The sequence below is a fragment of the Aphelocoma coerulescens genome, chromosome 2 (assembly GCF_041296385.1).
Source record: "Aphelocoma coerulescens isolate FSJ_1873_10779 chromosome 2, UR_Acoe_1.0, whole genome shotgun sequence".
NCBI lineage: Eukaryota > Metazoa > Chordata > Aves > Passeriformes > Corvidae > Aphelocoma > Aphelocoma coerulescens.
Window position 1 is genome coordinate 89,536,749 of NC_091015.1, and position 14,329 is coordinate 89,551,077.

At 40.3% G+C, this 14,329-nt stretch overlaps 1 protein-coding gene across 1 annotated transcript in view; it reads left to right on the plus strand.

The window, feature by feature from the left end:
* MYO10 (myosin X) overlaps positions 1-12,034 on the plus strand; it is a 163,242-nt gene extending 151,208 nt beyond the window's left edge. Inside the window, exons 33-41 of the mRNA XM_069008309.1 lie at positions 993-1,150; positions 2,453-2,576; positions 3,973-4,270; positions 4,993-5,200; positions 5,781-5,917; positions 6,733-6,853; positions 9,312-9,764; positions 10,128-10,319; positions 10,601-12,034. Of these exons, the coding sequence (XP_068864410.1) occupies positions 993-1,150; positions 2,453-2,576; positions 3,973-4,270; positions 4,993-5,200; positions 5,781-5,917; positions 6,733-6,853; positions 9,312-9,764; positions 10,128-10,319; positions 10,601-10,711 (1,802 nt within the window). The 3' untranslated portion in view covers positions 10,712-12,034. The remainder of the gene's footprint in view (positions 1-992; positions 1,151-2,452; positions 2,577-3,972; positions 4,271-4,992; positions 5,201-5,780; positions 5,918-6,732; positions 6,854-9,311; positions 9,765-10,127; positions 10,320-10,600) is intronic.
* The last annotated feature ends 2,295 nt before the right edge of the window (positions 12,035-14,329 follow it).

Consider the following 14,329-nt stretch of genomic DNA (forward strand, 5'->3'; position numbering starts at 1 on the left):
GGTGCAGTTCCATGAACAAATGGGTTCCAAGTCACTGAAGTTTTCTACAGGGTGTTACTGGGTGAAAAACAAAAGTAGTGTATAGAAGAGTAAAATTTGTTCTCACCAACATTCAAATTATCACAGACAGACACTGCTACCAACTTGGTGTGAACACTTATGCTTGGGAGACCTGGGGAGAGACATGGGTAGCACTCTCCTCGTACCTTATTTTTTGTGCTGAGAAACTCTTGAGGGCCAACATTGGTGGAGCAGGTATAGGGAGATCCAGAATAAGAGTCCAGTTTGTGGTAACCTACATATTACACCTGAGTCAGCTCCACCGTGCACTTTCAAAACTGGTTTTCAACTCGGAAGCGTCTGTTTGCAAATGAGAAGTGACTGGTGACAGTCCTGTATTATCTCATTGGGGTCACTGACACTTCAAAGAGGCTTTCACTAGTGAAAGATGAAACACATTTCCTTTTATTGGATCTGTTTCATAAAAAGCCTATACAATGATGCAGAGAGAGAATTTGAACTGAAATGCTCTTCCTATCATAGTTTCCACTTCATTGGTATAAAATTAATGATGGACGAGGTAGTTTGTGCTTTGTACCTGTTTGTACGTATGCCACAGGCTATGAAAGACTCCTGAGTAAAAAGCAAGTCTGTCTCAGATTTTCCTGTTACACACAGGACTGGAGAAGTAGGGCCCACAAGCTACAGTGGAGCTAACAGTATTCTACAGTATTAACAGTGTTGTCTTGCAGTCATTTTTACTAAGATTACTGGGTAAAACAGGAGGCTGCATGATGCATAGTTGTAGTCTGAGGCTACTCCTAGGCTTCTTTAAAGGAGAAAATCTCCTTTAATACCACAGTATCTGTATTATGATACTTAATAACTCGTACAACTATAGTTCCTGAAAGACTGCCAGCATGATCTGGGATGCAGCAGTGGGTGTGTGCTGGGCTGCAGCTTGCATGATGACCAGTTTTGTGTTGTGCCAGGTTACTGGAACGTGACTGTGTACGGACGCAAACACTGTTACCGTCTCTATACGAAATTGCTTAATGAGGCGACCCGCTGGTCAAGTGCCATCCAGAACGTGATTGACACAAAGGCACCCATTGATACTCCAACTCAGCAGCTTATTCAGGATATTAAGGTGGGCACAAGCAGGATGGCGTGGGGTGAGAAAGAACGGCTGCTTAAATCTTTATTTTGGCTTTGCCATATTGGGTAATAAAGCAGAAAATTATGTTTTAATTACACAGTGACATGGACTAAAATTGTGAAACCTGAATGTATTCTCTGACCTGATAAAGGAATTTCTGTCTAAACAGTAGAAGAGCAAACTTTGAAGTGCAGCTTGGAGGGCAAGAGGGATAACTTTTTTCCATTAAAACAGTAACAAGTTTTACTGGTTTGTGTAACTTGACAGACATGGCTACACCTGGCAGTAGAGCACAGTGTGCAGGTTCATGAGTTAGCAGACGTGTTTGGCTCTGTCCACAGTGAGCAGCACACCAGGATGTGGACTAGACAGCTCTTCTGATTTTTTTTTGTCATTTTGGTTCTTTTCTTTTTTTATGATATCATGGGTTAAGCACCTCATACCTCTGTGTGATGAGAAAAATACTCATTTCATGCTTACTGTTTATGGTCTCATTGGAGACAGTGCATGCACAGCCAGAGAATGTCCTTCTGCAGCTTTTTGCTAATGTGCATTTAGGAGAGAGGATGATGATTTTCACAAGAGATCAAAGAAATAGGCAAGAGGGGAGAACTGTTACTGACCTTCTCCCTTAGAGTGCCACCCCTTCTCTCATGGAAAAGACATATTAAGTCCTTGGTTCCAAGACTATGAATGCTGTTTCTCAGAGCAGGAGAAGTATATGGAAGTTCAGGACTGCTGGAAGACAGTGGTCACACATCTGTCAAACTTGGCCTAAGAGGAACAGTAAGAGCAGTATTTGGATGTTGGACTGGGTGCATCAGGTTTACAGCAGCACTTTTTCTGGACTATTTTGTTTGGTAGCTCCTGCAATTTCTAACTGAAAGGCCAATTAGTTATGCTGGAGAAGTACTTTTAAATAAAACTTGAATACAGATGTCATAATTCCCATTATGAATTATTGGAGTAAAAATGAAGATAAAATGAAAACACACTTCAAAAATTGTTATGATACTTCACACTACTTATGATTTTGGTGTCCTGCAGCTCTGCTGTAGTTTGTTTTTTTATGGCACAGATAAAACAAGCCCATCCAAGGCCTGAGGTTGGCAGGTACTAAGCATTCATAGCCCACAGCATGCCATGGCAGCCACAGCACCCACAAGTGCATTTAGCACCAAATAGTGTTGGTAACACCGATTGCACAGTTTTTTACAACCAACCTAAGGGCACAAAGCATTGCATTATTCTAAAGCTGGACCCCAAATCCTGTTTTTTTTCTTATCCCAATAGGAAAACTGCCTGAATGCTGATGTGGTTGAACAGATTTATAAGAGGAATCCTATTCTCCGTTACACTCATCATCCATTGCACTCACCATTACTGCCACTGCCATATGGGGACATCAATCTAAACTGTAAGTTTTCCAGTAATAGAACCACTTTTCCTTATGAAAGACTAAACCAGGGGATGGAATTTTTAAGTCTACAGTGAAGTAATGGTAGGCAAAATACATGTTTATAATACAAATAGACAAGTTTCCCCATGCTCTTTTGAGAATAGCAGTTTGCCTAGCATAGAGCCATGGGCTTGTGGTGTCCCTGCAAGAGCGTTACAGAAGGGAAGGTTGCTATTGCTTTCAGCAACACAGCTAAGAAGACTGAGTTTGAAAAGTCTTGCACTGAAATAAGCAACTAAACCTGATTCATTCAGTCTCCTTGAATCATGTTCTCCTCCTCCAATTATTGTTGCGTCCTACCCCATGTGGGAAGCTGCAGCAGCCACAGCTTCCAATTAACAGATGTATGTTTTATCAGATGTGATAGGAATCCTTATTTATGGGAAATAACATTTATGAGTGTACATGGTTTTAAAAAGTAATGCTTGTTTAGTCCTGAAATGGATGTAATCATCTCTTTTAATATTCTTGATTCAAGCACTAATTCAGAAGTCTCTTTTGAATGAATGGTTCAGAACTATTGATGATTGTGAACTTGGTGTTCTTAAAAAGGATTTGGTTAATTTAGTTTGCAACTGCATATTAAACAAAATATTACTCAGACCACAAGTTTCATCCGTGGGAGGAGGGTGGGAGATTAATTTGGAGTGTGATATGGCACTTCAGCAGTGTGACTTGCTCTGGAAGAAAGACTATCCATCACAAAAAATTGTTGAGGCCGACAGCAGGTCTGGAGGCTTCGCAGACCTTAATTTGGACATGGTTAACTTCTATTCGTGAGAAAAGCCCGTGAGAAGAGAAGCAATTTGTTTTTACCCATGAGAATGTAGTATCAACAGAAGCAAGAAAGTTAAACAATAGAAGGAGAAAAACAGCAACATACCTGCACCTGTTATTTTTCTGAATGCTTGAACGCTTATGCCATAGGTAGCCAATGACAATATCTTATAGTTAATAATGGCCAATGAGTCTATTGTAGTAGTTTAGCAGCCAGTGAATCTGTAACACAAATGATAACATACAAAAGGTGTATAAAACAGGCTGCTTTGTTTAATAAATGGCTTTTTGCCCTTTGTCCGAGGCACTGTCTGTGTGTGCTGTGACCACCCCAAGAGTGACAAAAAATGGTCCATCAAGATACACCTTTTCAGTTATTAAATTTGGAACAAATCTCAATAGCAAAATAGCTCATAAAACGAGTTTGCATCATACATTTGAAGTGGAAAATAGAGATTCTAATATCCTGCATAACAAGGGTGGCAGAGTAGCATTAGGCAATTTCCACATTAAGCCCTGAGTGCTTTTTCTTTCATATCTCAATCTAAGCTCGTTTCTCCTAATATTTCTTTTGCAGTGCTGAAAGACAAAGGCTACACAACTCTGCAGGATGAAGCCATCAAGATATTTAATTCTTTACAGCAGCTGGAGTCTATGTCTGATCCCATCCCTATAATCCAAGGTATCCTCCAAACAGGACATGATTTACGACCTCTCCGAGATGAGCTCTACTGTCAGCTCATCAAGCAAACCAATAAAGTGCCTAACCCTGGGAGCGTGGGGAACCTCTATAGCTGGCAAATACTCACCTGCATGAGTTGCACATTTCTGCCTAGTCGCAGCATCCTCAAATATCTCAAGTTTCATCTCAAAAGGTAAGAACCTTTGAACTATTAAAGCACCACAACTTGTACCAGTATTTAGACATCTAGAAGTGAGACTTGAAGATGTATTCCCTTAGCAAACTGGCTATACCACTACACTGTGCCAAATAGTGAATCTAAAAAGAAAATGTTGTAGGAATAGTGTGTATGAGTTGGTCTAGATGGAATTACACTCATTTGAAGAATCAAGCAAAATGCCACAAAGTTGAATGCACAATTGGTTAATATTGGCAAAAGGGGCACTTCCTGTAACTTGTATAAACTTAAATGACTTGCAGCCTATACCCCCATTCTCAACGGTCCAAACCAACCTGTTAAAAACTCTTCATCCCACTTACCTTAATTTTACGGGTATGCATCATGCACATAAAAGAACAGTATCATATTTAAAGATGTATTTGAGGTACAAACTTATGATCACAAATCTAATGTTAAAGTATTAGTGAACATTAAATAATAATAAATCATTGTTGGCAGTTCAGCATTAACCAGAATGTGGAGTTCCTTTTGCTGTGATGCAATGGAAGAATGCAGAGTGTGTCATTAGGAAAGTTAGTCCACCAACAAACTCAGTAATTTAAAAGCTTTGTCTGTACTTGGAGCATGTCAATTAAAGAGTGTACTGGATACAGAAATAGTCCCAGGGGAAAAAAATTCTCAAATAAGCAAGCTTCACAGACTGGCAGCTTAAAGTAATAAACTTTGTCTCACAGGGTTCGTGACCAGTTTCCAGGAACTGAAATGGAGAAATACGCACTTTTTACTTATGAATCTCTGAAGAAAACCAAATGCAGAGAGTTTGTGCCATCGCGGGATGAAATAGAAGCACTGATTGGCAGGCAGGAGATGACATCCACAGTTTATTGCCATGGTGGGGGCTCCTGTAAGATTACAATCAACTCACACACTACAGCTGGAGAGGTGAGAGGTGGTGACAAAATGTCTCTGGAACAAGATCAGTGTGCCCCTTTATGTGCCAGTCCCAGGCAGCAGTAGTGTTACACTTTGGAAGTATTGGGGCTTTCTCTGCCAGTCTCTCCTTTCCGGGAAGGAAAGGCTTGCAGTGCTGTCCCTCCCTGCAGTATGTTCTGGAGAAGTCCCTGCTATAAAAACTGTCTTTGTGCTGCAGAGGATTACCCAACTGTAGTTCCTTCTTACAGGAGGAATTACAGGAAAGACTAAGCAATTAGGCAGAGGGCATTATTGGAGTAACTTCAGTAGACATTGGTGTGTTTGAGAGCCAAGCTGCTTCCTGAAACTGGAAGACTCTTGCTGAGTTGGCAAAATACAGGTGTTTTATCTGGCCACGAGATAGCACATACATATTCTGAAAGAATAAAAATTACAGTGGAATTTGACAATTAATAGGGCTGATGAGGACAAGTTAATAACATTTTTAGCCTAATGCAAAACCTGGCTCTAATTTTTTTCTAAGTATCTGTCTTACTCTGTGATACTGCTTTTCCATGCTATGGTTTTTTCATGTGCTGTTTTTCATTAGGTGGTTGAAAAGTTAATTCGGGGCTTGGCCATGGAGGATAGCAGAAATATGTTTGCTTTGTTTGAATACAATGGAACTACTGATAAAGCAATTGAAAGCAGAACCATTGTAGCTGATGTCTTGGCAAAGTTTGAAAAGTGAGTGTACCTCTCAGTCTCTCTTCACTCTAATAAGTAGCAATTAAATAAATTTCCAATGTCAATAATGCTGAATTTTCTCTTTCACTTGCTTGTTTGTGATGATGCAGCTGAATTACGCACGTGGCATTTCTGGAACAAAAGGATCTTTTTTTTTTTTCTTAAAAGACTTAATAGCCACCTATACACTTGTGTTGGTTTTCCTCTGTCCTGACACCAGTAGAGTAATATTTCTCATCATTATTTCCACATTTTCTTTTCCACTATTACAAATTTTTCCACCATTACTGGCATTGTGGCTGTGAGAACTGACCTCCAGGCAGTCACTGCCATTCCAACTGTTATCTAAGTTCACATGGAAATCACCACAATACAGCTCACAATATTTCTCTTACCAGTAAAATTGAAACCATCCATAGCACTGTAGTAAGAAAATGTAATACAAGCCTAAATACCTGTTTATCATCCTTATGTTGTATGCATGGCAATCAGCCCCCTTTTTCCAGAAATGGGGAAAAAATGAATGTTTTAAGTGTTGTGCAGTTATGTTTTATAACAGGACTTAATAATGTTGCTCCATTAACACCTGGCTTACCTAAAAATCAAAGTTTACTAAGAGAATATGAGTTAAAAACAATTGACTTGAGAACTGAGTCAACATTTGTAAGTCCTTGATTTTGCTGTAGGCTCCAAATACACAGACACACATAGAGCAAAATTCAGCTGATGCCTTGCTTAGATTCTGCAGGTGGCAATTTAGAAAATAGTTTGATTTCACAGATCTGATCTCTCTCCCTCTTTACACAACCATGTAGGCTTGCTGCCACTGCTGAAGTTGGGGAGATGCACTGGAAGTTCTACTTCAAGCTCTACTGCTTCCTGGACACGGAAAACGTCCCAAAAGATAGTGTGGAATTTGCCTTTATGTTTGAGCAGGTAAAGGATAAAGGTTCTCTTTTGAGGCACTTCTAAGAGGAGGAAAAAAAGCAAGAGATCTAGGCAGCACAGAGATAGTTTTGATTTTGCTTCTGTTCAACTAAATGCACTACTACTCAAGCATCAAGAGCAAAGGAAGCAGTTCAGTGGTCAAAATAGGCCTATCCTGATATAAGTGAAGCACATACAGTTTCTCTAGTGTTATGTTTCTTACTTCTGCATTACTTGTCAATTGCTTTCTGTACAGTGGTAGAAAAATGGATAACTGGGTCTAAGCTGCATAAGCAAGAATAATACTTGCTTTTAATTTTCCTCTTCTTAAACCATTTTCTGAAGAAATTGTAAGAAATAAAGTGAAAAAAAGTATAACTGGCAACAAATTAATTAGTAAAAGACTCATGCTGGCAACTGTACAGAACTAATTGAGCAATAGCCTTTTATCTTTCCAAAAACTGATCGTTTCATAGGTACCATAGTATAATCAGTCCAGTCTCAGCAGTTACTCTAAGACATCTCTGATGAACAGAAATCCACTTAATGGACATGCTGAGCTCAGAATGAAGCTACATTACAAAACATAAAACAAGTTAAATTGATATATAATGAAAATTAAATGCATCAGCAGCTGGATTTCCATGATAACAATCCCTGTAGTTACTCAGAAACTCACTGATGGCACTTATTACTGTTGATTGACCTCCTCCTGTTCTACTATATTGCAAATGATTAAAAATTCTTCCAGCAGTCACCTTCTTTCAGGTGGGCACTAGACACAGATAAAGATTTCTGTATAAGGTTAAGATTTCTGTTTTCTGGCTCTTTACAATGCCAAGACACTGACATTCTGTTGGTGAGCAAGACGGATGCAATCAAGAACTGAAGTACCTCAATTTTTGTACATATGAAGGGTTTTCCCCTTCTACATCTTCCCTGCAATGGAGTATTTCTTCCTTGTTCAGTTTAGGCTTTAAGGCACCCTATTCCATCACGAGTCTACCAAAAGTCTCCTTCCAGAGCCTACTACTGTAGCTAGGCCCAGAACTGCTTATTGCTGGCTGAAGGATCTGGGCAGTAGGTTGCCTTAGAAACAAAGCCATTCTGTCTGTCTGTTGTTACCTCTAGAAGAGTCATCCAGTGCCTCTCTCTGGGATGAAGTTCAAACAGCAAGAAGAAAATCTATGAGAACTCTGCATCCAATCTGCTACGTTACATTATTGGCTTAAGAGGCAGATTCAGGCAGTTTTCTGTGAGCAGCTACAACAAGCACATTTGCTGAAACAGATTGTTTTCACACAGCATTCTGTGCTGACTAGTGTTTAGCTAAATACTTTAAATCTTGCCAAAACCAGTAGTATTTGTTATAAAGCATGACATTCAATCTCTACCAGCAATATTACAGCAATACCTTGAAGAGGTAACATTACATTCTAACATCAATTCTGTTCTATTTTTTCTAATTATCTGCTTTTGATGTCAGTCATCAACTTTTTTCAGACAATTATGAAAATTCCCTTTTGTCATCAATTTTAATTCTGCAGTCTCCATTATTTTAAACTCTCAATCCTTTAATAATCATAAGGCACTGAAGAAAATCTTTTAGTTCTTCTTCCTCATTAAAATATTGGCCTTCCATTTCTAAAAGACAGCTCTTTCTTCTGCACGTGTACAATCTCAGGTAAACCATTTTGTGTGTCTAAAGGCACATTTTGTACACCTAAATGAACTAGTTGTTACTTAACTGTGAATTATCTCTGTGTGTTTACTAAACTTGCAATTCCTGGATCTCCAGACACGATGTGTGTTTGTTTCCTCTACTGTCATATGAAAGAAAACACCTAGCTGCTGCACATTTCCACAGGTTGGAATGCGTGTGCAGAGAGCTGGGATTTTGGAGAATCTTCTTGGTTCAGAATCTCATCCCTGATGGTACAGAGCACTGTAATACGTAGACATTGTACTAACTTGATTTGGGATCCATTGAAGATTTATTGTTTCTCCTCAATAAAATTACAAAGCTGTCCTAGAGCTTGGCTTGTTTGGCCGGAAACATCATTTTCACAGCTAGATTACTGATAGCAGTAAGCAAAACTAGAGACCCGTTTCTTCCTAATGCTCTTGAACACAGTTTCTCCTCAATCAGATGTTTAGATCCCGTTTTATCCCCTTTACATTTTATTTTCCTTTTTCATAGTTCAGTCACTCTTACAGGAGCTCACAAAAAGCTGTCCTAGTAAAAGTAATTCCCATTTAGCAGGCTCCTCAGTTGCCTTGCAGTTCTTCTGGTAAACCCAGTCTTATCCAGCTTAAATTTGCCAAGAGATTTACCCCATTTGATTTATTTAATGGATCATTTATTTCAGGTCCTGAGTTTGCCTGAGAGTAAATCTACTCCCCTTGTTTTCTCATATTTCTTTCAAAAGCTGCTTTATAAAAAGCTACCTTTTTTTCCCCTTGGCAGGCTCACGAAGCAGTGATTAAAGGACATTATCCTGCTCCTGAGGAAACCCTCCAGGTCCTTGCAGCTTTGCGCCTTCAGTACCTTCAGGGAGATTACAGTGTGCACACCACCATACCAGAATTGGAGGAAGTCTATCCCTTGCAAAAGCTGAAGTCTAGGATTACACAGTCTACAAAAACATTTACTGTGTCAGAGAAGGCCGAGAAGAAACGAGCCAGCTTTCTTGAAGGAACACTGCGGAGGAGTTTCCGCAGTGGCTCTGTCAGCAAACAGAAGGTTGAGGAGGATCAGATGTTAGACATGTGGGTCAAAGAGGAAATCTCAGCTTCCAGGACTAGTATTATTGACAAATGGAAAAAACTCCAGAGGATGAATCAGGAGCAGGCCATGGCAAAGTACATGGCTTTGATTAAGGAATGGCCTGGCTATGGTTCAACACTCTTTGACGTAGAGGTAAGACCGTATGAACATTCAAACTACTTACACTGTATAGGTGATGATTTCACCCCAGAGCAGTGAAACCATAAATACATTATCACAATGCTCAGACAGCTGATGTAATAAACTTTGAGCTATTAAAAGCCTACTCCCATTAGCAAGCACTGTAGCTATTTAAATCCACCAGTTAACCATAAAATAGAGGGACAGAATGCTGTCCTGACGGGTTGCAAACAAGTATACGAAGTGTAAAAGGCTACATTCAAAAAGGGACAAGCAATATGCACTTTTTAACAAATGGTTACAGACAACACCAACAGTAAGTGTTGTGTGACTCCTGCTGTTTCCCTTGCTGTTAATTTACATTTTTTTCTCTAGTGTAAAGAAGGGGGATTCCCACAGGAGTTGTGGCTTGGAGTCAGCGCTGATGCAGTTTCTGTCTACAAGCGTGGGGAAGGAAGGCCTCTGGAGGTGTTTCAGTATGAACATATCTTGTCATTTGGTGCTCCGCTTGCCAACACCTACAAGATTGTGGTGGATGAAAGAGAACTGCTTTTTGAAACTAGTGAGGTAAGAGCCAAGGTAGTTTTGTTATTGTGGCCTTCCTGTTCTGATAGCCAGGCCACTTAGTAATTCAAGTAATGGCTGCAAATGTCAGAGATTTGTTCAAGATACTTGTAAAGCTAAAGGGAAGACAGAATGCCATGGGTAGAAGTGCTGAGTTATTTTTATTTGTTTAACTGCAGAAGGGTTTCGTTGAAAGCTTGACAGTTTTATATTGTTAGTGTCCAAAGAAATTCATTCACATACTGTTACCTTACTAAGAACTGTGCTCTTCATGCTCTTGGCAGGTGGTTGACATTGCAAAGCTGATGAAAGCTTACATCAGTATGATCGTGAAAAAACGCTACAGCACCTCTCGATCTGTGAGTAGTCATGGAAGTCAGGGCAGCTCCAGGTGAAAACAAAACCAGTTCTACTGCACCCTAAATGGAATCTATCGCTCCTTGGCCTCAGAACAACCTGGGGACATTGATCACCTTTGTTGACAAGCTAACCAAGAACCAGAGTTTCAATGAAGAATATCTTCAAACAATGTTTTAGAGAGACCACAGGGGGGGCAGGGGAAAATCAGCTGAAATAGTCACATACTAGAACTGATGGCTCATTCAAAACTTTCCAAAGCATTATTACCTTCAGTTGATATAACAAATGCCTTAAGACTCGATCCACTGCAATACAAGCAGTAATAAGTGCCTTACAATATTAAGCCTAACTTGTATTGTCCTAAAATTGCTGATAAAAGTCAAGAGGATTTCCTTTGTCCTTTCAGAACACTGAAAACAAAGTTATATTCATCCATTCTGCACTAATCTACTGGCCTGTATACAGGTGGGAAGGGGGAGGGAAGGAAGAGCAAGGTATATTTTTTTGGAGCGCTGCTGGCAGCCTTCCTGATGGACACCAACACTTTGTTTCCCCTTGCTTCCATGGATGTGCACATTGTGCATGCATATTTGAGCTGTCAGTAAAACTTGACAAATTTTATTCTGTATTTCACGAGTCTTTTGAAGCAAAGGGAATAAGTATGTGCAATGGTGTAAACAGTCTTTCTGTACATTTTAATAGTTCAGAGTTATAGTTGTTACAGTTGTATGGTTACTTTATAAGCAGTTTTATTAACAAGTAAATTCCAAAATTTTTCATACATTGATTTTACTATTGCAAATATGTATTACTGTATACGTAGCAGAAGTCTGCATTCTGTGTCTGCTGTATGATAAAGAGAGATGTAGCTGAGAATATTTATAGACTACCCTAATATGGAAATACAGTTATCAGTTCAATTCTCCATAATGTCAGCTTAAGTTTTTAATATTAATTTTTTCTTTGAAAGACATCACTGTTTTATACTTCTGGCTGGACTCTTCAACCCAGACTGACTGCCAAAGGCCAGAGCCCTTCAGAGATGACTAGAGAACACAACATTATGCAATGCAACTGCTTTAATTACAGTTCTCTATTTTACCTGGTTGCCTGATGAAGGTTCTTGACAGTACCCTGTAAATAAATTGGGGAATATCAGCTAATAATAATTTGATTTTGGACTTTTATTTTTGTACAGAAATACTGTAATATAAGGCAAAACTTTGTTCAAAGGTATCTTTTTGTCCACAGCAAAAAAAAAAAAGAAAAAAAGAAACCTGAAAAACCTTACTGTTGTTAAAAACCTCAGCCTTTAAGGAATCATGCCTACTTACTGGGAAAAAAAGTCCAGCAATAAAGAAAATATATGTAATGTGCTCTGTTTCTATTTCATACTGAGTCAAACTTGCAACAAAACTCTAATTTCATCTGTCTTCTCAGGAGTCAAGCCTACAGCACGGGCTACATAGACGTGTGTGTGTGTGTGTGCTTTTGCTTGGAAAGGTGCATGTGCTGCGTGTTGTCCTGGGGCAGGTGCCCCTGTCCATGCAGTGTGTCTCTATATGACACAGAGGGAAGGACTGCTGAGCAATGCCATGCCACAGGGAATGTGCAAGTAAAGCTTTTGCTATTTAGCCCTGGTGAAAGATGGCTTGTTTTTATTAGCCAGCCACATCATGGCAGTGCAGCATGCACTGCCCCCATAGTGTACATAGCCTTTGTAAACTACAAGGCTTGCTCTGAGAAATCCTCCACCCTCCTCCTACTGCCAGATAACTTTCAGTCACTCCATCTGTGACACCACCCCTCAGTCCCTAAAGGCTGGCTAAATCACACTACTAATTTCATATCCCCACTCTCCCAGAAAAGGTGAACTTAATTAAGGAAGACAAGAATGAAAGAAACTATAACTTCAGTATGCATAGTTACACACAGAGTATTTGAGACTGACTTTTTTTTTTTTTTATTTTTCCCATATGCAAGTTGTTTAGAAAGAATTTAGCTGCTCCTAGCAGGGCATCCTTGGAATGAAACAATTTATACATTTCAGCCAGCACAGCAAAGAAGTTCAATTTTGCCTATGTGTAAGCATGCTCAGAGAAGTCCCTGCACATCATCATAATCAGTAACTGGTAAGAAACCCCTCGTGACAGTCTTGTACAGGGTCACTGTCTTGAGAAGCAGACACCACTACCTGATTCATTTGTGTGCTGACTGACTTCTGGATGCTCTCAACCATTAGGAGGGATGTTTGATCTTGGTCAGTACACAGAAGTGCCTGTCACTACATCACTGTAATTAAGAGCTTCTCTTTGTTCTTGCCAAGTCTATCAAACTGCCATGCAAATCTTAGTCCAATTACCGCTACTCAGGCAAAGAAAAAAAAAAGATAACTGTTGATACTCAACAGAAAGAACCCACAGATTACCAAAATAAATACAACATAATAGACACACCTGGGTTTGGAAGTGAGAATGCCTGTCCCTGCACTTGGAGCTGGCCCCAGTTGTGTACTGTCACTCATTCCCCTCTGGAAGATCTGCCACCCCCAGGTGGTTGCACCAACTCTGTCAAAAACCCTCCAGGGAGCACACACTGGGTTCCTGCACCCTTGGACTGCACCTGCTGGAATACAGCCACACCGAGGAGAGCCCAGGAGCTAGCCAGGCACCCTGCAAGAGCACAAGGCTGGGCAGAAACCGTGCAGTCAGGCCTGGGAACAGTGTCAGCTTCAATGGAAATAAAATTGTATAGCTTCATCTTAGTATGCCCTTAAATCATAAAATTGCAGAATGGTTTGGGTTGGAAGGAGTCTTAAAGATCATTTCGTTCCAACCCCCTTGCTGTGGGCAGGGACACCTTCCACTAGACCAGGTTGCTCAGAGCTCTATCCAGTCTGGCCTTGAACACTTCCAGATATGGGGCATCCACAGCTTCTCTGGGCAGCCTGTTCCAGTGCCTCACCACCCCCACAGTAAATTCCTAATATCTAATCTAAGCCTGCCCTCTCTCAGTTTGAAGCAATTCCCCCTTGTTCTATCATTACATGGCCTTATAAAAACTCCTGCTCCAGCTCTCTTGTAGTCCCCTTTAGGTACTGGAAGGCTGCCCTAAAGCCTCCCTGGAGCCTTTACCAGGTGGAACAACCACAACTCTCCCAGCCTGTCTTCATAAAAGAGGTGCTCCATCCCTCTAATCATCTTTGTGGCCCTCCTCTGGACTTAGCTGGCCATGTCTTAATTCCTCCTACATCTTCAGGCTTCTGTCTAGCACTTTCCCTGTGCCTCATAATACAATACATCCATTTGTCAGGGTGCCAGAATTCTTAATAAACTTAATTACAGAAGCTATGCAGAGGAAATTGCTTCACCCCAGAAGTGTTGCATCAGAAAGCTGGGTTTCAAGCCCCACATTTCTGAGGCATTACACGTACTCACAGGTCTGCACCAGCACAAATGCCCAACACAGGCATGCTATGGCACTGCCAGTCATGCTGGCTCAGGTCCATTTTACAGAAACATGGCCAGAACAGTGTCAGCTTTTTCAATGCTGACAGACTATTTCTCAGAACACATGCACTCCACATCATTTACGGCTCTGTGAAGTAATAACAAAAGGGTACCAACCACATATGACAGCACTGTCCTGAATAA